Here is a 21091-nt window from a genome sequence, read left to right on the forward strand (position 1 = left end):
GCCGTATCAGTGACTTTGGAAGCAGACCCTTCCCCAGTGGAGCCTTGAGCCAACTGTACTCCCAACCACCATCTTGACTGCAGCTTGTGAGAGACCCGGAGCCAGCTAAGCTGGGCCTGGATTCCTGGCGACAGAAATGGTGAGTAATTAGTATCTGTTGTTTTATACTGCTAACATTTGGGGTCATTTCTTACACAGCAACGGGTAAGTAACAACAAGACCCAACCAAGGCAATGGGAGGGAAGAACAGATTGATTCTGGAAATGGTAGGATGTTGGGTTAGAGCGTGAGGGGGAAAGAAATGTCTAGGCAGGCATGAGTGCTCTTTAACTGAGATGGAAAATAGAGTAGAAGGTGTTGGTTTGGGGAGCAAAATGATGAGTTAGTTTGGCCCAGCCAAAGTTTGAGTGACTGTGGGGCACACCAGTAAATATAGTCAAGAGGCAGTTGGGTCCAAAGGTCTGAGCCTCAGAAAACCATACACACTGAACTTTTGGGAAGATCAATGGAGGAGGGCTCGGAACGTGCAGAAACCAAGGCCAGAACCCAGAGATGTTCAACAGTTAAGAGACTGTCCTTTATCATCAGACAAGTGTCGGTCTTGTGGTGTTTATGTATTGGGTTGGCCAAAACGTTCGTTCGGGTTTTTGTAAGATGTTACAGAAAAACCCGAATGAACGTTTTGGCCCACCCAATATATCTTCTCCCAAGCAGTTACATCCCATTCTAAAATACTTTTCCGGGTTTGAAACATGGCGGACCACGTGGACCAGCAACAAACTACCAACACCATAGTAGAGCCCCTGGATCTTCTCAGGCTCAGCCTGGATGAGCAAATCTGTGACAACTATAGAAATTGATGAAGAAACATATGAACAGATATATAAATCAACACAATGGAATATTCCGATGCTCTTTGTCTGGGGAGATGGTGGTGTGCTAGTTGCCCTGCCATTGATAGTTGGCTGAAACAAAGAATTTATCCAGTGTGGAAAACAGGAGATTTTGTATGATTGCCTCTTTAAATGTAGAAGATATTCAAAAGACAAACTGGCATACATTTTTTTTTAAATTAATTTATTTGTTTATTTTTTTTTTTGGCTGTGTTGGGTCTTCATTTCTGTGCGAGGGCTTTCTCTAGTTGCGGCAAGCGGGGGCCACTCTTCATCGCGGTGCGCGGGCCTCTGACTATCGCGGCCTCTCTTGTTGTGGAGCACAGGCTCCAGACGCGCAGGCTCAGTAGTTGTGGCTCACGGGCCTAGTTGCTCCGCGGCATGTGGGATCTTCCCGGACCAGGGCTCGAACCCGTGTCCCCTGCATTGGCAGGCGGATTCTTAACCACTGCGCCACCAGGGAAGCCCCCATACATTTTTATATTAAGAAGTAACCAAGAATTCTTCCACTCCTGAAATGAGTTGATTTGCAGATAACTCACAAATTCTTAAGCTAAATGGCATTTTAATTTTTCTCCAACCCTTTCAATAAATGTGACCACCAAGATGCAGAAAAATAAAATAAAATAAAATACTTTTCGTTTGCTTTGCAGCCATATTTGCATCCCAGTTTTACCTCACTAAAGACTCCAAATATTAGTGAATCTCTCCACCTTTCAGGTCTACCTGAGCCTCTCCAAATGGGACAAGTTCCAGTTGCAAGACTGCAAGCAAATCTGCTGTTGATTTCCACTGCTTGTAATTATTGGGAACATCTCTAGAGTTTATATGTTGTTTACACACTCAGCCTAATTTATTCTTTGCAAAGAAATCATACAAAGTAGCATAGCAGGAGAGCTTGTTACAGGAAGAAATATAGTACATGGAGAGTCTAGGAGATGTCAAGTTGACCCAGAGATCTTTTTCAGGGGTCGGTGGTGGTAAGAGTGTTTTTAGCTAACCTGCAGAATGTAACCAGAGATGTTTTTCAGGGGTCGGTGGTGGTGGGAGTGTTTTTAGCTAACCTGCAGAATGTAACCAGAGATGTTTTTCAGGGGTCGGTGGTGGTGGGAGTGTTTTTAGCTAACCTGCAGAATGTAAACAGAGCCTGCAGACAGACTGAAAGACAGCTCTATCAGCTCTGCTGGAGGTGTTGACACTACTATCCTACCCAGGGTGTGAGCACAGAAGCTTGTTACCATTCCAATTTTGCTGAACTGCTTGGGGCTTTTGACATTACAGATATCCCATTCCTGCCCAGAGAGGCTGGTAGAAGATTCTTAAAGGTAGAAGGCACCTTAGAGGTCTTTTTAGAATAGGGTGCACAGACTAATTCTGAATGTTTCGAACTGTGTACTTGCAAATGATCCATGGTATTTCAATTGAGCAATTAATAAAGCAGCAAATAGAGAGAATTCAAGTGAGCAATATTAGTAGATGGAATTGGCTTTTATTACCATACAAAGCCACGTTGAATTTGATGGAGCAGTAGTTCGTTTGCACAAAAGTGATCTGTCTATGAATGATTGTAGTTGTGTACAGAATCCTGTAGCACCAAACTAAAGTTACTTATAAAACGTCATCCTCTTCTCTTTAAAAGTTCAAGAACTTAGGCTCCTTTTCTTGTGTTCTCTGTTTACACCACCTCCCTCTTTGTGCACCCCCAGCCGAGGGGCAACAGAGATTCCCGTCTCTGGATCCTACCACTTCTCAGTTTCACTGCCACGGCGGCGGTCAGGTCTTTCTCTCTTGCCTGAAGCAAAATGAAACAACCTCTTGGCTAACCTCCCTGCCTCCAGTCTCTTCTGTCGCCAGTGTGTCCTCCACACCACCATCAGCTTGATCTTTATAAAGCCCTGAAGAGAATCCTTTTGTGGTTCCCACTGAGTACAGGATCAAGGACCTTAGTGCGGCATTCACGGCCCACAAGTAGGACCTTTTCTACCTCTCCAGCCTCAATTCCCACAACATCTCTCCACCCCCTTTCTCTGCAGCCGTGCTATTTAACCACACGAAGTTCCCTGACTCCAAGGTGTATGACCGCGTGTCTTTCTCATGCTGTTCTATCAGCCTGGAGTGTCCGCCACTCCTCCTCTTCCTAAAAAAGTCCTACATGCTGTAGAAGGTGCAGCTTAAACCATCTCTTCTCCAGGAAGCCCCTTCTCTGGCCCCTCTCGCAGACCCTGGCTCTTTGGTGGAATGGCTCCCATTTCATTCTGTCTCAAGACAGAGTCCCTGTTGACTTTGCCTCTCCAACCCTATATTGTGAGCCCCTAACTTCCTGTTGTCCCCAGATCCTTGCACGCTTCCTGACACATAGAATGCCTTAAAAATGTTGATGGGATAAATAAATCGTGGGCTTTGGCAAAGCTTTTCAAACACATTTCAAAAGTCCCTGATGGTTTCATATTTAAATAAAAGTTAACATTCAGTAAATGTTTTGAATAATGTCTACTAAGTATTATACATTTTTTGTTTTTTTTGCTCATCAGGAATTTCCAAGATGCACATATAAATGGATATTAATAAAATCTAAGAGTAAAATATACAGGTGAATGTAAACTTCTGCTAAATTTTCCTGACATTTCCATAGAGAATAACATATTTTTAAAATAAATGAGCTCTTAATTACTTTTAAAAAAACAGGAGCCCGTTTTCTCAATGAAGGTTTCCTTTAACACACAAAGTGCCTAAAATGAGTTTTGAGCAGAGCTGCTACCACAAGAACCAGTTGGAGATTTAATCTAGGTTTTGAGTAACTTAAAAGATTTCTTTTTGTTTTTTTGGTTTTTGGCCACGCCATGCGGGACCGCCAGGGAATTCCCTGAAAAGATTACTTTGTTTTTCTTTTGGTAATGATTTGACCTTTTCCATCTACCCTCCAGCTGAGACGAGGTTCACTGTCAAGATGGCTAGAAACATAGTCAACCTGATTAAAGGCAGCTTGGGAGATAGTTGTAAAAATCATTGAACAGAGAGACAGGATACCCAAGTTCTAGTTCATCGATTCTGGCATTAACAAGCTAAGTGGGGACTTCCCTGGTGGCGCAGTGGTTAAGAATCCGCCTGCCAATGCAGGGGACACGGGTTCGAGCCCTGGTCCGGGAAGATCCCACATGCCGCGGAGCAACGAAGCCCTTGCGCCACAACTACTAAGCCTGTGCTCTGTAGCCCGCAAGCCACAGCTACTGAGCCCGTGCACCTAGAGCCTGTGCTCCGCAACAAGAGAAGCCACCACAATGAGAAGCCCGCGCACCGCAACAAAGAGTAGCCCCCGCTCGCCACAACTAGAGAAAGCCTGCACGCAGCAACGAAGACCCAGCGCAGCCAAAAAATAAATTAATTAATTTAAAAAACAAAAAAACAAGCGAAGTGACCTTGTCCTGTTAGGATTCCTCTGGGCCACAGTTTCCCTCAATGTAAAATGAGGGTGCTTGACTGGATGGTTTCTGAGGACTCTTCCTGCTCTAACAGACTAGGCTAGGAGAATGCATTTGACTTTGAGGTAGCATCTGGTGTGTAGAGCAGCCCTTAGGACTGAACACGCTGCCTCCCAAACACCTCTGCTACCATCATCCGTGAGGGTGTTTTGTTTTTGTTTTTTTAAATAGCTGCTTTATTGAGATATAATTCAATACCGAAACACTCATCTATGCAAAGTGTACGATTCAATGGTTTTTAGTATATTCAAAGAGCTGTGCAACCATCATCACAATTGATTTTAGAACTTTTTCATCACCCCAAAATGAAACCCTGTACCCATTAACAGTCACTCCCCAGTTCCTCTCAATCCCTCCAGCCCTAGGCAACCACTAATCTACTTTCTGTCTCTAAGGATGTGCCTATTCTAGACATTCACATATATGGAGTCATACAATGTGTACTCTTTGGTGACTGGCTTTTTTCACTTAGCATAACGTTTTCAAGGTTCATCCCTGTTGTAATATGTATCAATACTTCATTTCTTTCTTTAAAATAAACTTTACAGGAATTCCCTGGTGCTGCGGTGGTGAGGACTCGGCGCTTTCAACTGCCGTAGTCAGGGATCCCCTGGTCGGGGAACTAAGATCCCACAAGCCACGTGTGGCCAATAAGTAAACAAACAAACAAATAAATAAAATAAACTTTACTTTTTAGAACAGGTTTAGATTTAACTGATTCACTTTGTTATAAAACAGAAACTAACACACCATTGTAAAGCAATTATACTCCAATAAAGATGTTAAAAAAATAAAGAAAGAAAGAACTTTTGGAGGAGATGGCAATTTTATATGTAAATATTTAGGGAATTTAATGAGTGTAAATATTTATTTTCAATGAATAAAATGAGGAGTTTGACTTACTCTACTTCACTTCAAATAAAAAATCTAGGGAAAAGTAACCTAACATTTTAAACGTATTTAAGCTCAATATAGAGATACTTTTATGAAAATAGCAGAATTTAACTTATGAATTACCCTGGAAAATAGTATGCTTCGTTTCATAGGAACAGTTCACGCTATGACTGCTAGAGTTGCTATAAATGTGGCAGCGTGTTGAGTTAGATGACTTCTAAGACTCCCTCCAACTCTTGGATTGTATTATTTGGGGCGGGGCGGGGAGAGAGTGAGAGAGACAAAGAATGGAAAAAATACTTCTCTGCAACCATATTAGTTACTCTAATAAAAAAAATGTGATAAAAAAAAGTTACTCTTTTTTTTTTTTATATGAATGGCTGGATTTTATTTATTTATTTATTTATGTATTTAATTTTTTTGGCTGTGTTGGGTCTTCGTTTCTATGCGAGGGCTTTCTCTAGTTGTGGCAAGCGGGGGCCACTCTTCATCGCGGTGCGCGGGCTTTTCACTGTCGCGGCCTCTCTTGTTGCGGAGCACAGGCTCCAGACGTGCAGGCTCAGTAACTGTGGCTCACGGGCCTAGTCGCTCCGCGGCATGTGGGATCCTCCCAGACCAGGGCTCGAACCCGTGTCCCCTGCATTGGCAGGCAGATTCTCAACCACTGCGCCACCAGGGAAGCCCCCCCCAAAAAAGTGACTCTTTTCCCCCTTTCCTTTAGTATCCGCTTTGGAAGGTAGGCACTATGAGTAGCCCAAAATTAAGGGGTGCAGAACTATGCTCCACCTCTCCGAAGCCAGAGTATTTACATAAATTATTTAGACTTCTGCACAGGCGATTTGTCTCTTGCCCTTCCCTCATTTATGTATTTACTTATTTATATCAGTATGGATGATGCATATTTGTTGTATACTTTGGGTTATAATCCAATGCTACTTTATTCATTTTGTTGCTCAAATTATTCCGGATTTGGTCATTGGGAACTCTTTTAGGTGGCTCCTATATCCCTTTGACACACCTCCATTATTGTGGTCCTCCCTCCCTCCCTCCCTTCCTTCCTTGCCTTCTTTCTTACCTTACCTTACTTTTTGGCACTGCAGGATGCTCCAGACTCATTTTGCATATTTCTGGCTCCAGTCCTAGAAGCAGTCATTTTCCCAAAGATCCCTGGTTCCTTCCATTGAAGAATGATGTTAGAAACTAAGATCTGGATTCTAGATGTGTTTGTTGCTACTGGCATGTCATTGTTTCTTGGCCTTCTCATCAGCTGACAGAGCTAGGTAATACATGTGCATATACTAACCTTGTATATATACAAGTACTCAATTTCTTTTTATTGCAGAATAATACTCCATTGTATGGATATACCACATTTTATTCATCCATTAATCAGTTAATAGGCAATTAGGTTGTTTCCACTTTTTGGCTATTATGAATAATGCCACTATGAACATTAGTGTGCACATTTTTGTGTGCACCTATGTTTTTGTTATCCCTAGGAGTAGAATTTCTGGGTCATGTGGTAACTTGATGTTTAACTTTTTGAAGAACTGTCAGCCTGTTTTCCAAAGTGGCTTTACCACTTTACATTCCCACCAGCACTATATAAAGATTCAATTTCTCTACATCCTTGGCAACACTTGTTATTGCCTATTTTTAAAGAATCATTACTGCCATCCTAGTTGATGTGAAGTGGTATCTCATCATGGTTTTGATTTGCAGCTCTCTGATGACAAATGATGTTGAGCATCTTTTCATGTGCTTGTGGCCCATTTGTATATTCCCTTTGGAAAAAAATGCCTATTCAAGTCCTTTGCCCATTTTTAATTGGGTCATTTGGTTTTTTATTATTGAGTTTTAAGTCTGTATATAGTCTAGATACAAGCACCTTATCAGATATATGATTTGTACATTTTTTTTTCCTATTCTGTGGGTTGTCTCTTACTTTGTTGATGGTGTCCTTTGAAGCAAAAACATTTAATTTTGAGGAAGTCCAATTTATCTATTTTTTGTGTTTATGTTTTTGCTGTCATATGATTTGTTCATTTTTAATGGTGATGTTTTATTTTGCCTTCTTTCTATAGCAAGAACTGGCCTCAGCAATGAGAAACATCACTTGTGATGGTGGAAAATACAGAGTCAGACCAGAGAGCACTAGCTGCTCCCTGAAGAGTCAACAGAGGTTCCTAAGAAAGGTGACAATCATCACTAACACATACTGCACAAAGCTGTATGCCCGACACTGTGCTCAGCTCTCAAAGCATCTTTTTTTTTTTGAATCCTCAAAACAATCCAGAGACATTGTTGTTCCCACTTGAGGCTCCGTGTAAGTGATGTCCTCAACCGCCTACAGCTGGTAAGGGATGGAGCCAAGGTGACAGATTGTCTTGATTTTCACGGGCTTCCACTCATCCCGTTATTTTCAAGCCCCCCAGAGCCCCCATTCCTTAATCATGCAGCAAACACTCCACATTATTTTTGAGAGCCTAATATGGAATAGGCATTGTGCTAGGTATTGGTGAACAAACCAGGCACAGTCTTTGCCCTCAAGGAACTTACAGACTGGGAGCTAGACCAACGATAGGCAAGATCATGCAAATAAACGTAAAATGACCATTGGCATCAGTGCTGGAAAGAGGTGCCCAGTGCTATGAGAGCTTAAAACAGGAGACCTGTCTTGTTCTGGAGGAGGAGAGCATCATGGAAGCCTTTCCAGAAGTGATGTTTGAACTGAGATCTTCCAGAGGACATTGAACCATTTGAGGGAAGAGCTTGGGAAAGAACATTCCAGGAAAAGGGAACAGCAAGTTCAAAAGCCCTGAGGCAGAAAAGAAATTATGCACTTTTGCTAGTAGATTTTTGTTTTAATTGTCAGGAAATCTGTGCTTGATGTGGAGATTTGGGGGAACCGTGCAGATGCAAAACAAAATATGCACTGTGCATAATAATCTGTATCTGAGAAAATTACTGGACTTCAAAATTTATTTAGATATGAAACCATCAGGAACCATGATTTATTTATTCAACAAACGTTTCTCAGTGGGATCCTGGGGGAGGGTGTTGAAGGAGGGAGGCACAGAAGTACACAGAGTTGATCAGGCAAAGCTTTGGAGGAGTTGGGACATTTTTTCTAAGAGCAATCAATAGGAAGCCACCAGAAGATTATGAAGAAAGGGAATGACAGTGATAGGATTTCTGTTTGAAAAGTGGAGGGAACGCTCTAGGGAGAATGGATTGGTGAGGAGCAGAGTGGACGCAGGGAGAACAGGTAGGAGGCCATGGCAGTGGCCCAGCAAGCAGTGACGGTGCTGTGGATGAAGATGGTGGTGATGGGGAGAAGGGACACAGCTTCTTGTGTTCCATTCAGCTGCATGGATGCTAGCTGGGTGCTCACCTAGCCCCTCCTCTGCCTGGCCCAGGACCCACCCCCTGGGCTTGCTCTCCACCCCCCTCCCAAGAAGGGCAGTGAGCGTTGCTCAGGCCCCTGGGTTTAATGTGCCTTCTGGTTCCTCAATGGGCCCTGCTTCCCGCGGCCCAAGCCGTTCAGCTTGGCTCCCAAGGAGGTCTTTTTCTCCAGTGAGTGGGTCTGAAGAATGACGGAGCCGTCACTAATCTGCTCCAGCTCCCGCTTACTGAGGAGGGCGCTTGGCAGGGGGTTGCTCTGGTGTGTTCACTGCAGCCCCGAGCCCCGGAGGAGAGCTAGGGAATTTCTGCTGCTGGGGCCCCCTGCCCTCTCCTCGCCCCAAAACAAACGAAGGGAAAGCTTGAACTTTCTTCTTTCACAAGGAGACACATTTCTGTATTTGTGACTGGGAGAGAATATGTTTTAAAGCTGCCTTTTCTGGTGACAACAGGAATACAATCCTATCAGAGAAAATTGGAAAGTACGAATAAATAGAAGGAAGACTAACCAGTATTCATACCACTACCCTGCATTTTTGTATATTTTCCCAGTCATATATACTTATTTTAAAATAGGTCATACATACTGAATATACTTTTGTGCATCTTGCTCTTTTCACTTTGTGTTTTAAGCATTTCCCTGTGTCATTAAAACCTCTCCACACACAATTTTTAATATCTGCAAAGTAGTCTTTTTTTTGGAAAACATTTTACATAACCTTTTCCTATCTGTTGAAGAGTTGGGTTGTGTGTAACTTTTACCATTGCAAGGAGGTCTGTGATGAACGTCTTTGTTTATAAATCTTTACCTGCATTTTGGATGCCCTCTCCCCCTATAGATTTCTAGGAGGGAGATCAATGAGGGGAGTTGTACAGACAAGCCAGGAAAGAAAATCTCTATGTAGGATAATTCCCATCAAAAGGTAACTCTGCTCCTATCAGGGGACGTAAAGGATGGGCTGGGCTTTTCCCTCTGTAAGGACCCCGTGCTCCCCACGTCACTTCTCCATTCGCCAAGCAGTGGCCACTAGGTGTCTGTGTGTCAGGAATTACCTCTTTTCTCTAGAGACCCCGCTGGATTAAGGGCTTGAGCGGCAGCTGGGGCTGGGATTTCATCGGGTTCTCTCCATCTTGTGGCAGAGCGGAGAGCCCTCCAGGCCTGGGAGTCTGGCTCCGCTGTGCAGCCAGAGAACCAGCTAAGCAACCTTGAGCGCTGTCATTTCCCCTGTAGGGGCCAGTTTTCTCATATGTAAAACAAGCCGAAAAAGGCAGGAGTTGGGGCTTGACCGGATTTTGTTATTGTTGCCATGTAAGCAGCAGAACCCTTATTTCAAATTAAATTTTACCAGAACCCTAATCTATAAAACAGATTAAGGGCCAACTGTCCCAGTAGAAGCAGGGGAGGAGTGGGGGGGGGAGGGGATGCTCTAGTCGGAAAACTCTGGCCTAGAGGATGGAAGTTTCACTCCAGTTCAGTTCAGTTCTCTTCCCTGTTGCTGAAGTTAAAAAACAATTATCTTTCATCTATATTTCAATCCTCCAAATGTGCTGATTGATGAAATCCTTTCTCTTAAAGGCAATTTGGAAATCAGACAAAGTAGAGCACAAAGCCGTGGATGTTTAGAGAGGGAGTGAGCAGCGTGTGAGACCGGCTGAAAGGGTGACCCTGGCACTTCTAAGAAGGCAGAGCACAATGGACTCTTGGAAAGAAGCAGTGTCAGTTTATTCCCGCGTTGGCACCGCCCCCTCAGTGGGGCGGAATTGCTTGTTTTCACCCTCCCTTTCCTGGAGTCTTTCAGACCAAACTTGTGTCCACAATTGCTAGCAATCTGAACCCAGAGTCACCTACGGACAGGTATTTTATGAAGGCCCAAACACTGTGAAAGATATGAATAGGGGCGTGGATATGACAAGAGACTTTCCTCCCGCCCCTGGGACGTGAAGCACGGGGGAGGGGGGACCTGGCAGCCTGTGACTCTGCTCCGATCACTGCAGCAAGGCTGCGGCACCGACCGGCTTGGAGGGGCCCGAGGTCTGTGGCCCTGGGACGGGGAGAGGAGGGAGTGGTACCGAGGCCTCGCCACGCCGGACGCAGCAGGCCCGGGGGGAGCGCCGGCTGTAGGGCGACGCGCCCGGGTCTGTAAATCACCGCCGGGAGCCCTCCCACCCCGTGCGGTACAGTCGGGGGTGGGTTGCGGCGGGTGGTGGGATGCAGTGCCAGCGTCTGCAGGGGAGGGGTGCTGCTGCCTTCCCTGGGAGACCCGACCTTTCTCGGAGAGGCGTGGTGAGCTTGGCCTCTGGGATCCGCAGGGATGTGTAAAAAGCGGGCACGACCCCCGAAGCCGCAGAAAGCCCCCGCCCCTCCCCCCGAGACCCGCCCCGGCTCGCAGGTGAATGGCTGGCCCGCACAAAGGAAGCCGGTTGGAAATGTGGAATTCGGACCAATTTACGGGAGATTCTGTCGCCCAGAGTAGAGCAGACCTCAAGCAAAGAAACCTGTGGTCAGGAGTGGATGAGGATAAAAAACAGTACACCAGGCCGAGCTTATTGGAAAGCCCGAGTTTAGTTATTCTGGGATAGCGAGGTAACAGGATTAGAGGGATTAAGGAAATCACCTCAAACAGCTGAGGAGGGGGTAAAAAAACACTGATTCTATTTGTTTTCTTCCTAGGCCCCAGATACACTGGGGCCGTGTGGCCAGGCGCGAAACGAAAGGCCTTTCGGGGCACAGTGGAATGCCCAAGGGTCAGGGACGGAGGGAGAGTAGGGGGAGGGAGGGAGTCGAAAGCGGGCTCGAGGCTTGGGATGAGAGGGAGTCTCTTCTAGAAAACAAGTCAGTGGACTGGGTTGACAAGTCAAAAAGAAAAAGCCATCGAAGGAGTTTGAGAGACCTTTTAAAATCTAAGGTGGACTTTTAAAAACCACACCTTCCAGAGTTGAATGCTGGCTCCGGCCGCTTCAGCCACCACGGTTGAAATGTATTCGTTTCCTGCCAGGGATTCCTGTAATCATTTATGTTTAATAGGCTAACTGATATTTCCGAAGGGTTTTCGTTTTGTAAATCGTTCAGCCCGGCTCGAGTGTCTTCCCGCCCCAGTGCACAAAGGTAAATGTGCCCCTTTGGAGGCCGGTTTCCGCGGCCGCGGCGGCCCCTCCCCGCCCCGCGTGGCCGCCGCCGCGATCAACAAGTGCGTGGCCGCGGGGTGCCTGCCTCAGCCGGCGTGTACTCGCTCCTAGGAGACGCTCCCAGGAAGACAAATCGCTTTCTTCTCGGAGTTTCAGTTGAAAATACCGGGAGCCTCTGTGTTTGGGCTCACCAGTAGTTACAAAGGAACCATTTCAGGTCACACTCGCTTCCCCCAGCCTCCCACCCCTGGCCCCGGCACGGGACCACGGTCGTAATACCGAGTGATGGTCCCCTCCCTAAGCCGCACCTAAAGTTTCAGGCCCGCAAAATACCAGGACTCAATTATGTTGGTTATAAAATTTATTGATCTCTCATTTACGAATGCAGAGTAAAACCTTGAAAAACCTGAAAACAAAATAGCCCCTTATCCCCAACCACCCAAACGAAATCCAAATACGTTAGCGCGACGAAATATCAAACAGATCACGGCAGAAATCACCAACTCAATAGCCTAAATGCTGACTGGACAGAAGCTGTCCCGCGGCCAGGGGCGGCGAGGCGGGAGACGCACGCACACCTGGCTATAAATTAACATCTGCTTTGGCTGCCGCGCCGCTCCGAGCGGTCAGCGCCCCGCCCCCCCTCCCCCCCCAAAGCCCACGAGGAAAACAGATGCAACGCGACTGGGGGAGGAGGCGTTGCAGTTCTCGGGCCAGCCTCACCCGAGAGTACGGTTCTCCCATCCACTCACTCCTCGGCTAACAGCAAACTAACGAAACAACATTTTCAAACGCAACAAAAAAACCCAGGAACCCAGGAGGAGGAGGAGGGGGGGGGGCTGCTTTTTCTTTGCAAACAACACAGCGATTCCCAGCCTACAAAAGGGGAGGGAGGGGCAGCGGAGAGGGGCAGGCGAGCTCGAGAAAGTCCCATTTCCGCCGCTCCGGACTCCTTTTTGCTTTTGTACAAAACCCGACAGCTATAGCAAAACTTTCTGTCCTCCCCATCATCGGTACAAGGCAACAGTCCCAGGCAAGCAAAGCTAAACAACAAGGCGTCCCAACTCGGGGGTGCAGGGCGGGGTGGGGCGGAGGAGCGGCGAGCGCAGGCCGGTGCTCAGATGTGGGTCAGCGGCACCGTTCCGTTGACGGCAGTCCCGGCGCCCTGGTAGTGCTGGTGCACGCTGTGCAGGCGGCCGCCCGGCAGCGGCGAGGCGGCGTCAGCCGCGTCCCCACCGGGCGGCAGGTACATGCTGATCATGTCGCGCAGGTCGCCGAGGCACGCGCGCTGCGAGTGCGACGCGATGGCGGGCGGCGGCGAGCTGGGCTCGGTCTTCACCACCGTGCCCATGGGGCCCAGGCTCATGGCGGCGGCGGCCGCGGCGGCGGCGGCGGCGGTGGCCGGCTGCTGCCCGTAGGCGGCGGCGGCGGCGGCGGCGGAGGGCGCCATGCCCCCGTAGCCCGAGGCAGCGGCGGCCGCGGCGGCGGCGTTCATGTAGCTCTGGGCGCCGGGCGGCATCATGGGGCTGTACTGCAGACCGGCCATGTCGTAGCGGTGCATCTGCGGCAGCGCGGGCGGCGGCGGCGGGCTGCTCATGGTCGCGGGCTGCGCGTAGCCCAGCTGCTCCTGCACCAGCGAGTACGCGCCGTTGGCCCAGCCGTTCACGTGTGTGTACGTGTCCAGGCGCTGGCCCACGCCCACCGGGCTGCTAGCGGCGGCGGCGGCGGCAGCGGCGGCGGCGGCGGCCGCGGCTCCGGGGGGCAACAGGCCGCCGGGCAGGGAGTACTTGTCCTTCTTGAGCAGCGTCTTGGTTTTGCGGCGCGGCCGGTACTTGTAGTCCGGGTATTCTTTCATGTGCACGGCGCGCAGCCGCTTGGCCTCGTCGATGAACGGCCGCTTCTCGGCGTCGGTCAGCAGTTTCCAGTCGGCGCCCAAGCGCTTGCTGATCTCGGAGTTGTGCATCTTGGGGTTCTCCAGGGCCATCTTGCGCCGCTGCCCGCGGGACCAAACCATGAAGGCGTTCATGGGCCGCTTCACCCGGTCCTGGTCACTGCCCCCGCCGCCGCCGCCGCCGCCGCCGCTCGCGCCACCGCCGCTGCCGCCGCCTGCGTTCGCGCCGCCGGCTGCGTTCGCGCTACTCTTGCCTGCGCCGCCCGGGGCTGCGGGGCCGCCCGCGCCTGCAGCTGGGGTGGGTGGCCCCACGGGGTTCTTGAGTTCAGTCTCCAGCAGGCTGTACATGGCCGGGGCGGGAAGAAGGTGCGCCAGGGTGGCGGGAGGAGAAGGCGCTCCCGGGGCTGGAGCGGCCACGGTGAAAAGGCCTGAGGACTCCGTCGGAGGGGCGCTTGGGGGCCGGTGGGCCAGCGGGTCGGGCAGGAAGGGCAGGCTTGCCGAAGTGCTCCGCGCCGAATCAGCGGGAACCCGCAGGCTACTCGCACCTGATGCGTTGTCTCGGGCTGGTCGCATTCGCAGTCTGGCCGGGTGCTCGCCGGGCCTCTTATATACCTGCTCGGATCCCCCGGGGTTGGGGCTCGGTCCGCCCCTCGCTCCCGGGAGGCCCGGTGATTGACAGGCTCGTAGTGGTGCGCCCTGGCCAATCATCACGGAGCCGCCGTTCGGCCCCGCCGGAAAAAAAAAGTTCGGGGAGTCCTTTCGTTCACCCCCACGCCCCTCTTGGGCCCGGTGACGTGATGAGAGTTATTCAGGAGGCGGGAGTCCCGGGGAGCCGCTCAGAGACCACCAATTAGGGTCTCAAAAAGTTTGAAAGAACGAAACTCGAGGAGGTGACAGAGGGGGGAGGGGCGCGCGAGCAGGTTTGGGGGGGAGGGGCAGGGGGCGCCCACGGGGTTCAGAAAACAACTTTGCAGCCCTGTCAGTGCCGAGAGGCGTCCGGTCCCGGGTCCACCCTGCAAAGCGTCCCGCTGTCTGCGCGGAGGTCCTCTGACCGCTTCTGCTGCCAGCGTTAGGGACACTGGGCATAGCCAGCTACCCAGGCGGGCTTGGGGACTCAGGGCGCAGCGGAGGTACCCCGGGCTGCGGCTCCGAGAAGCCCTCCCGGGAATCGTCCCCTGTCCAGCTGGACCCTCCGCTGGGACGCCCCGGGCCAGCGCGCCCAGTACAGAGCGGGGGTCAGGGACCCGGGCTCGGGAGACAGGCTTTGGGACCGCGGAGCGCACGGGGGCTGCGAGGCTCCCGGTGGTTTGCGGGAGGGCGAGCAGCCAGACGCCCGCTGCCCCGGCCGGGCGGAGGCGCTCCCCTGCGGTGGTGCGACGAGGAGTGTGTGGGGGGCGGAGGGGGTGAACCGGCTTCGGCTCTCTTCTCCGGGCCCCCGCTTAGCGGCCCCTTTTTGTCTCTGCTCTCTGGCCATTTCGGTTTTTCCAGTCCGATGCCCCTGAGGGGGAGGGTCGGGCCCCTTGGAAAATCCGTTTTCATGGCAACACAGAGCCTCTCCAAGTGAAAGAAAAGTTTCTTGGAGGGGGGGGGACGGTGGCCGGAGAGGAGCCGAGGCCGTCCTCCGGGCGAACCGCAGGGCCCCCTCCACTGGCCGCGCACCTGCCAGGACCACTGAGCGCTGCTCTCGCCGCGCAGCCGCGCGGCCTCCCCGGGGAGCAGGCTCTGCTAACGGATTCCGTCCTTCTCCTTTTTTGTTTTACAGCCTTCCTGACCGGAGCCTCGAGACGCGAGACTCAGAGCGCGACATCGCCCGCCTGTCGGGTTGTCTGCCAGACTAGCGGCGCGGGAACCCGGGCTGCGGGGAAAGGGAACCCCGACTGCCGCCGCCGCCAGCCCAGGCGAGTGGCACAGCGTTTGAAACTCCCGGAGCCTCGGGGGGCGACGGGTGGGAAGGAGAAGCCAGACGGGTAGAGGTGGCAGAGACTGAAATAAGGTGTTCGCACGGTGTGGCCCACCAACCCCCGAGCCTCGTGGAAAGGTGGGGAACCAAAAGAAAGGCGTAAATCCTAAGTGTGAAAAAAAACCCAAACCTAGGTTTTTAGCCCCTTAGTGCTAATGTAAGACCCGGCGATCCTGGGAAGCCTGCACGCCAGGAATTTCCCCCTTTCTTGCACAAATTTTAAAGTAAGCCGTTGTGGCTTGGAGGACGCGGAGAAGGCCAGCCCGCCCTGGGGCCGGCGGACCGCTGGCACCAGAATCCCGGCTTCCAGCAGCAATGCCTCCTGGAAGTTTGGGGTCTCGAAACCCGCCCCTTAAGTTTGGATTCCGCCTGGTCTACGTTCTCTTGCTCATCTGGACGGGGGGGGGAAACAAACGTATATGGTCAAGGGCTGTGATCATTTGAATGGGTGTACGGATTTAGGGTTTTAAAGTAAACTATCTGGGATGGTTATGTGTATGAGTCGTGTGTGTGTGTGTGTCTGCACGCGGGCACGGGTATGTATACTTCAGCTGACACGGACTGGAAGGCAAGTCTCAGAAAACGGAATGATTCGCCAATCCCCACCTGCACCTGTTTTCTTGCCAAACTGGCTGACACAGTCAAAATTTCCTAGGCAAACCCACCTTCTCCCAAAGAAGTCAATGTGCAGTAGCCCTGCCCTCCTGCCGCCTTCTCCAGATGCCCTCTCGGGTTCTCTGGGCCTCTGAGGCTGTTGCTAAGTGAAGCGCGTTTTAGGAAACTACCCAACCGACGCGCGGCCTGGCGTCCAGTAGCCTGACAGATGTCAGGATTCTTTCCAAGTTTTAGGACCCAAGTAAGCCGTTGTGGTGACAGCGCCTGGGCTTCGTATTTCCCTAGGCAAGGGATGCGGTGCCGGGCCTGCGCTCCTCCCGGCAGCAGATTATCGGGGAACTTAGTCACTGCTCCCAGCTGTTTGTCACTTGATCACACGTACCCCGCGGTTTAGGTAAGCTCATTTTCACATCACGTCCTTCTGCCAGATTTACGGCAGTCTTGCTAGGATCAGACACCCTCTCCCACACTCCTGGCTTCCCTTGGAGGCCGTGATTAAACCGCTCTCTGTGCCCGTTAGCTCGGGTGGTCTGCACAGCCCCAAGTAAGAGTCACACCGAATTATCTTCGAAACATTTCCGAGGAAACGTTCTCAGCCCTAAGTACCATTTCAATAATCAAGCGAGGTTACCATTATGGGCGTGGGGAACTGGGGGCAAGGCTGGAAGGAAACCCGTTCTCTTAGCCGACTAGCAGTACCGGCGCAGGCAGCAGCCGAGCGGCGCGACGTTCGCTGGGGGTCGGGAGAAGTGTCGCGGCAGGTACTATGGCCCGAGGGTCTTCGGTTCAGGCGGGGCCTGCGGGGAGGCAAGACTGCCAGCGGAGCCCGAACCGGTGTCTCCGACACGCACCCTGCACCCAGTGAGGAAAGCAGAGGGACACAGTGGGGTTCAGAACCAGTCCTTTCCACCTTCTGCCGGAGAAGAGAGCGTGTTGGGCAGCTTTCTCGCCCTTGGGGCCTCCGGGAGCCCGTGGGCGGCATACAGAGCCCCGGACGGCGGGCTGGGAACCCGGCCAAGCACCCCCTCCCCCTTCTCCCCGCCCTCCCAAGAGAGCTCCGGCTCCCTCGGACTGGGGCTGGGCCTGGGGCTTCCAGGACCCAGGGCGCGGCAACAGCGCCGTTTGTTGGCTTCGGTTGGAAACTTCACCCAGAGGCGCCCCTTCCCTCCCTGCGGGGCTTCGAGGTCGCCCCAACCCTCCAAGGAGAGGCAGCTGGCTTCGCTGCGGGGCAGAAGTGGGGCTCGCCTTAGAGGGCCGGTTACGGCTAAACTCGGGGGACCCAGGCTCTAGCGTGGGTGGCCCGGCTGGCTCCGGGCGCCTAGGGCGCTTCCACTCTGCCTTCATCCGGTCTCGAGCCTTGGCAGAAATCCGGTGTCCCAGGAGCCTCATAGCTGCAAAGTAAACTTTTAGCAGTTGTGCCTTAGAGCTACTGGTAGAGAGCCGAGCAGCGGGGGTGCTGTCCCAGTACTCGCGCTGGGGTGCCCGCGTGGATCCCTGCTCAGCAACTGCTCAAGGGGGCCCTTTTTCTGAGTCTGCGGCTCGATTAGGACCCCCGCCTCTTAGAAGAGGCGCCCTTTGCGTGCGGGGTGGGATGGGATAGGTGTGTATCAGTGTCCGCTCCGGGGGCCGAGGCCTGACAATAGAGTCGAGTGTTCGCTTTTTTTCAAGTGCAGCCGAGCCCAGCGAGGGGTCTGGCTTTGAGGAAGTGCGAAGAACTTATCCTGGCGACCCTCAGAAACGCTTTGCTTTTCAGCAGGGAAAAAAAAAAGTTTGCTTATCTAGAGACAGTTTTTCCTATTTCTTCCTTGAGAACAACGAGGAAAACTATTTACTCTGGCTCCTGGCCAAGAGGGTGTATTTAGGCCACAGATTGAGGGCCTTGATCAAGAAATCGGAGGCTTGGGTCTATTGTAAAATCATCTCCTGTAAAAGGTCAGAAAGGTCACCAGCACTCCACTGGGGGTGGAAGAGCCAGCACAGAACCTCGAGCTCTAGCTCTCGGTTTGACCCTCCTCCCCCAACCCACCCCAGCCCCTCGCAAATGAAACACTCGTTCTTGCAGGTCTGGGAAGGAGCTGAAGCTCCCTAGGTTGGCGGTGCACTTTGCAAACAATAACTAGTTAATGTTCTGCAAGGAAAGGTTACAAGGAGCTCCCGAAGTGCATGGCGCCACGACACTCGAGGTATCAAAAAGTCTCCCGTGGGCGGTACAATATATTTTGTTGCACTTTGGTGTAGCCCTTTTTAGGAGGGAGGGTGTGCTTTTGCAAAAGAGTTTCCGAATTCGATTCCCTTGGTTAGCTGAGCTGTACTTGGTAGATACTGGGAATCCCCTTGGCTCACACCTGGCGAGTCCTTTCACCCGCAGGGTATGACGATACGAATGCCAGCTCTCTTTGCCCTAGGTGCGGACCGACTACGAGGAATTTGACAATCTTTGCCTTCAGTGCCCTCTCGCCGACCTCACAACCCGAACACTGCCAAACACAACACGAATACCGCCACCTCCCCGAAGGAAGGCTCTGCCCGGGAACTGGGTCCCACTTGCATAGCGTCTTCCGGATCACTGCCATCGACCTCTTCACCTCTCCACCCCCCATCTCCACACCCCCCCCCAGCCCACAGCTCTCCGCACGCGCTCAGCCCTCCGAGCTGCTGAACCCGCCCCCCTGCGGAGCAGCCTCCCGGCACCCTAAGGCCAGGCCTGCCCTCCCGCTGGGCCTGTCGCCTTTTCCCACTTCCTTCTGTGGCTGCAAAGGCACGGCCCTCTACGGCGGCGAGGTGGCCTGCCAGAGGCCAGGCCAGGGAAAACAATCTAAAAATCGTTATCAGTGCGTAACGCTGCTTGAGTTATTCCAAGTACCCGCAGTTCCACACGCTTATTCAGACCGGGGGGCCCGGGTCCATTGGGCCGGCAGTGCTTCCCGGGGAAGGGTGCCTGTAATGTCGCTGGACCTTCAGGCACCTCCAGTGTGACCGGGCAAGCCCATCGGCCCCAGCCGTAGGGGGCGCAGGATGACGGGCTGGGGGCTGCGGAGAGCGCCCTGCAGAAAATTTTAAATTTCAAGGCAGCATTCAGCTGTTTCCCCCCCCACCCCACCCCCACGCCTTTTCTCTTTTTCTTTTTCTCTTTTTTATTTTCTTTCAAGAGAGTGGAGAGCCGTGGAATTCGATGCGCGGAATTTCTGTGTTCCCTTCGCCTGTCTTGTCGGCCGTCATTTCTTTTCATGTCACTAAACCTGGGTCGCACACCTACTATGGGCTACGTTGTGCGCCCGGCGCGAGAGGAGACCCGCTCTTTCGCTCCCGCAGCCGAGAGCGGCGGCGGCCCGGGAGAGCCCCGGGAGGGCTGGGGACCGCGGCGCACCCTGGCCGCCGGGGGCCACGCTCGTTCCTCTGCGCGCGCGCTTTTCCGCCGCCGCGCCGAGCCGCGCGGCCCGAGCTGCCGAGACGCAGAAGCGCCCGCGTGGCGGGAGGCCCGGCTCCGCCGTCCGAGTGGCGGACGAGCGAGGCTCCGGGGCCGCTGCTCGCGACGGAGAGCCGGGCGGAGGACGCGCGGCCCGGGAACGGCGAGCGTTCCGCCGCCTGCCAGGTATGGAGGCCGCCGAGCCTCGGGCCGCCCCGTTTGCGCGCGGGCCGGCGGCCAGAGAGTGCGACAGGGCGAGGTGTGTTGCGAGGCCCGGCCGCGCTGGCGTTTGGGCGCCTAGGTTGCCGTCACCCCGATTCCATTTCTCCGGAAAGCGTCGCCGGGTTACGACCCGGAGGCTCGGCTAATGTTATGTTTGTGTAATTAGCACCGTCTCCCCTTGTTTGTGAACATCTTTCCTCCCCCAGCCCAGCCCAGCCCAGCCCAGCCCAGCCCGGCTCGCATTTGAAAAAGCAACGGGCAGAACGTCCCAATAACCCTTACTAATGGGAAAAAAACGGCCCCTTTTGTGGAATGGTTTCTTTACAAAGCCAACAACCAACCTTATTTTCTAGTTCCAATGGCTATCCCTTTATGAGTTATATTATTAAAGAAATCCGACACTAATTGTGCCGATTTAACTTGTTAATTAGTGGCAAATAAACTATTCATTAGTGGTAAAATAAAATAAAACCCATGTGCCTAGATATCATTCCACATTCACATATTGTAGTGTCTGCATAGCATAGGCATACTAAATTAAGTTCCTAAAAGGTTTCTCCTCAGGATAAATAATTAAAATATATTCTACTTTAATTGACATTATAGAGGACATAAATGAGCTTTTCCTTTTAGAAAGAAATAGCCATTTCTAAATAAAGCTTGCAGTCTGGAGAATGGAGGCTTCAGCCAAATGAATAGTCATTACTACCTTTTCAACGACGTGGGCCTTTTGATCAGAAAAGAAATTAGCTCTAAAAAACAGACAATGGAAGCCTGCCCTGCAATAGGAAGAAAATTAGACGGCCAAGGCTCTTCACAACACCTATTTCTATAAACCATAGAGCTCCTTGCTTTTCAATTACAGCTGTTCATTTCATATAAGGAAAGGGGAAAAACAGGCCTCTAATGTAAACTCGATTTCACCATAAAGCCTTGCTCCTGGCACGCAGCCAGGCTGCCTACTTACTATTGTTTTTAGTCCTCTCATCAATTAGCTAATACTATATATTTTAAATGACTCTGAGGGTATTCACAGACTCCCTCCCCCCTTCCCCACCCAGACAAAACCCAAGCTGGACTCCCATGAAAGGGCTACCATTCGGTGCACAGACACTTAAATGCATAAAGTTTAATGTTTTTATTGTTCCCCAAAGAAAAACCATATTGAAAACCCTGCTTTGTTTTTTTTTTTTTCCTATATTT

The 21091-nt window shown here is 51.7% G+C and overlaps 1 protein-coding gene across 2 annotated transcripts; it reads right to left on the reverse strand.

Moving 5' to 3' along the window:
• Positions 1 to 12911: 12911 nt before the first annotated feature.
• SOX3 (SRY-box transcription factor 3) lies at positions 12912 to 14258 on the reverse strand. 2 transcript variants are annotated; one of them, XM_061178607.1, is made up of 3 exons: positions 13967 to 14033; positions 13240 to 13900; positions 12912 to 13155 (listed from the first exon to the last, which is right to left on the reverse strand). In XM_061178607.1, exons 1-3 carry the CDS (start codon positions 14031 to 14033, stop codon positions 12912 to 12914), a joined length of 972 nt encoding a protein of 323 aa, XP_061034590.1. The 2 variants fall into 2 exon arrangements, with proteins under 2 accessions (XP_061034590.1, XP_061034589.1); XM_061178606.1 differs by having other exon boundaries at positions 12912 to 14258.
• Between the last annotated feature and the right edge of the window lie 6833 nt (positions 14259 to 21091).

This window comes from Eubalaena glacialis, chromosome X, assembly GCF_028564815.1.
Source record: "Eubalaena glacialis isolate mEubGla1 chromosome X, mEubGla1.1.hap2.+ XY, whole genome shotgun sequence".
Lineage (NCBI taxonomy): Eukaryota > Metazoa > Chordata > Mammalia > Artiodactyla > Balaenidae > Eubalaena > Eubalaena glacialis.

Bases quoted from the DNA above. Each gene is read 5' to 3' on its own strand.
- SOX3 (XM_061178606.1), bottom strand. From the start codon at position 14,258: ATGCGACCAGCCCGAGACAACGCATCAGGTGCGAGTAGCCTGCGGGTT.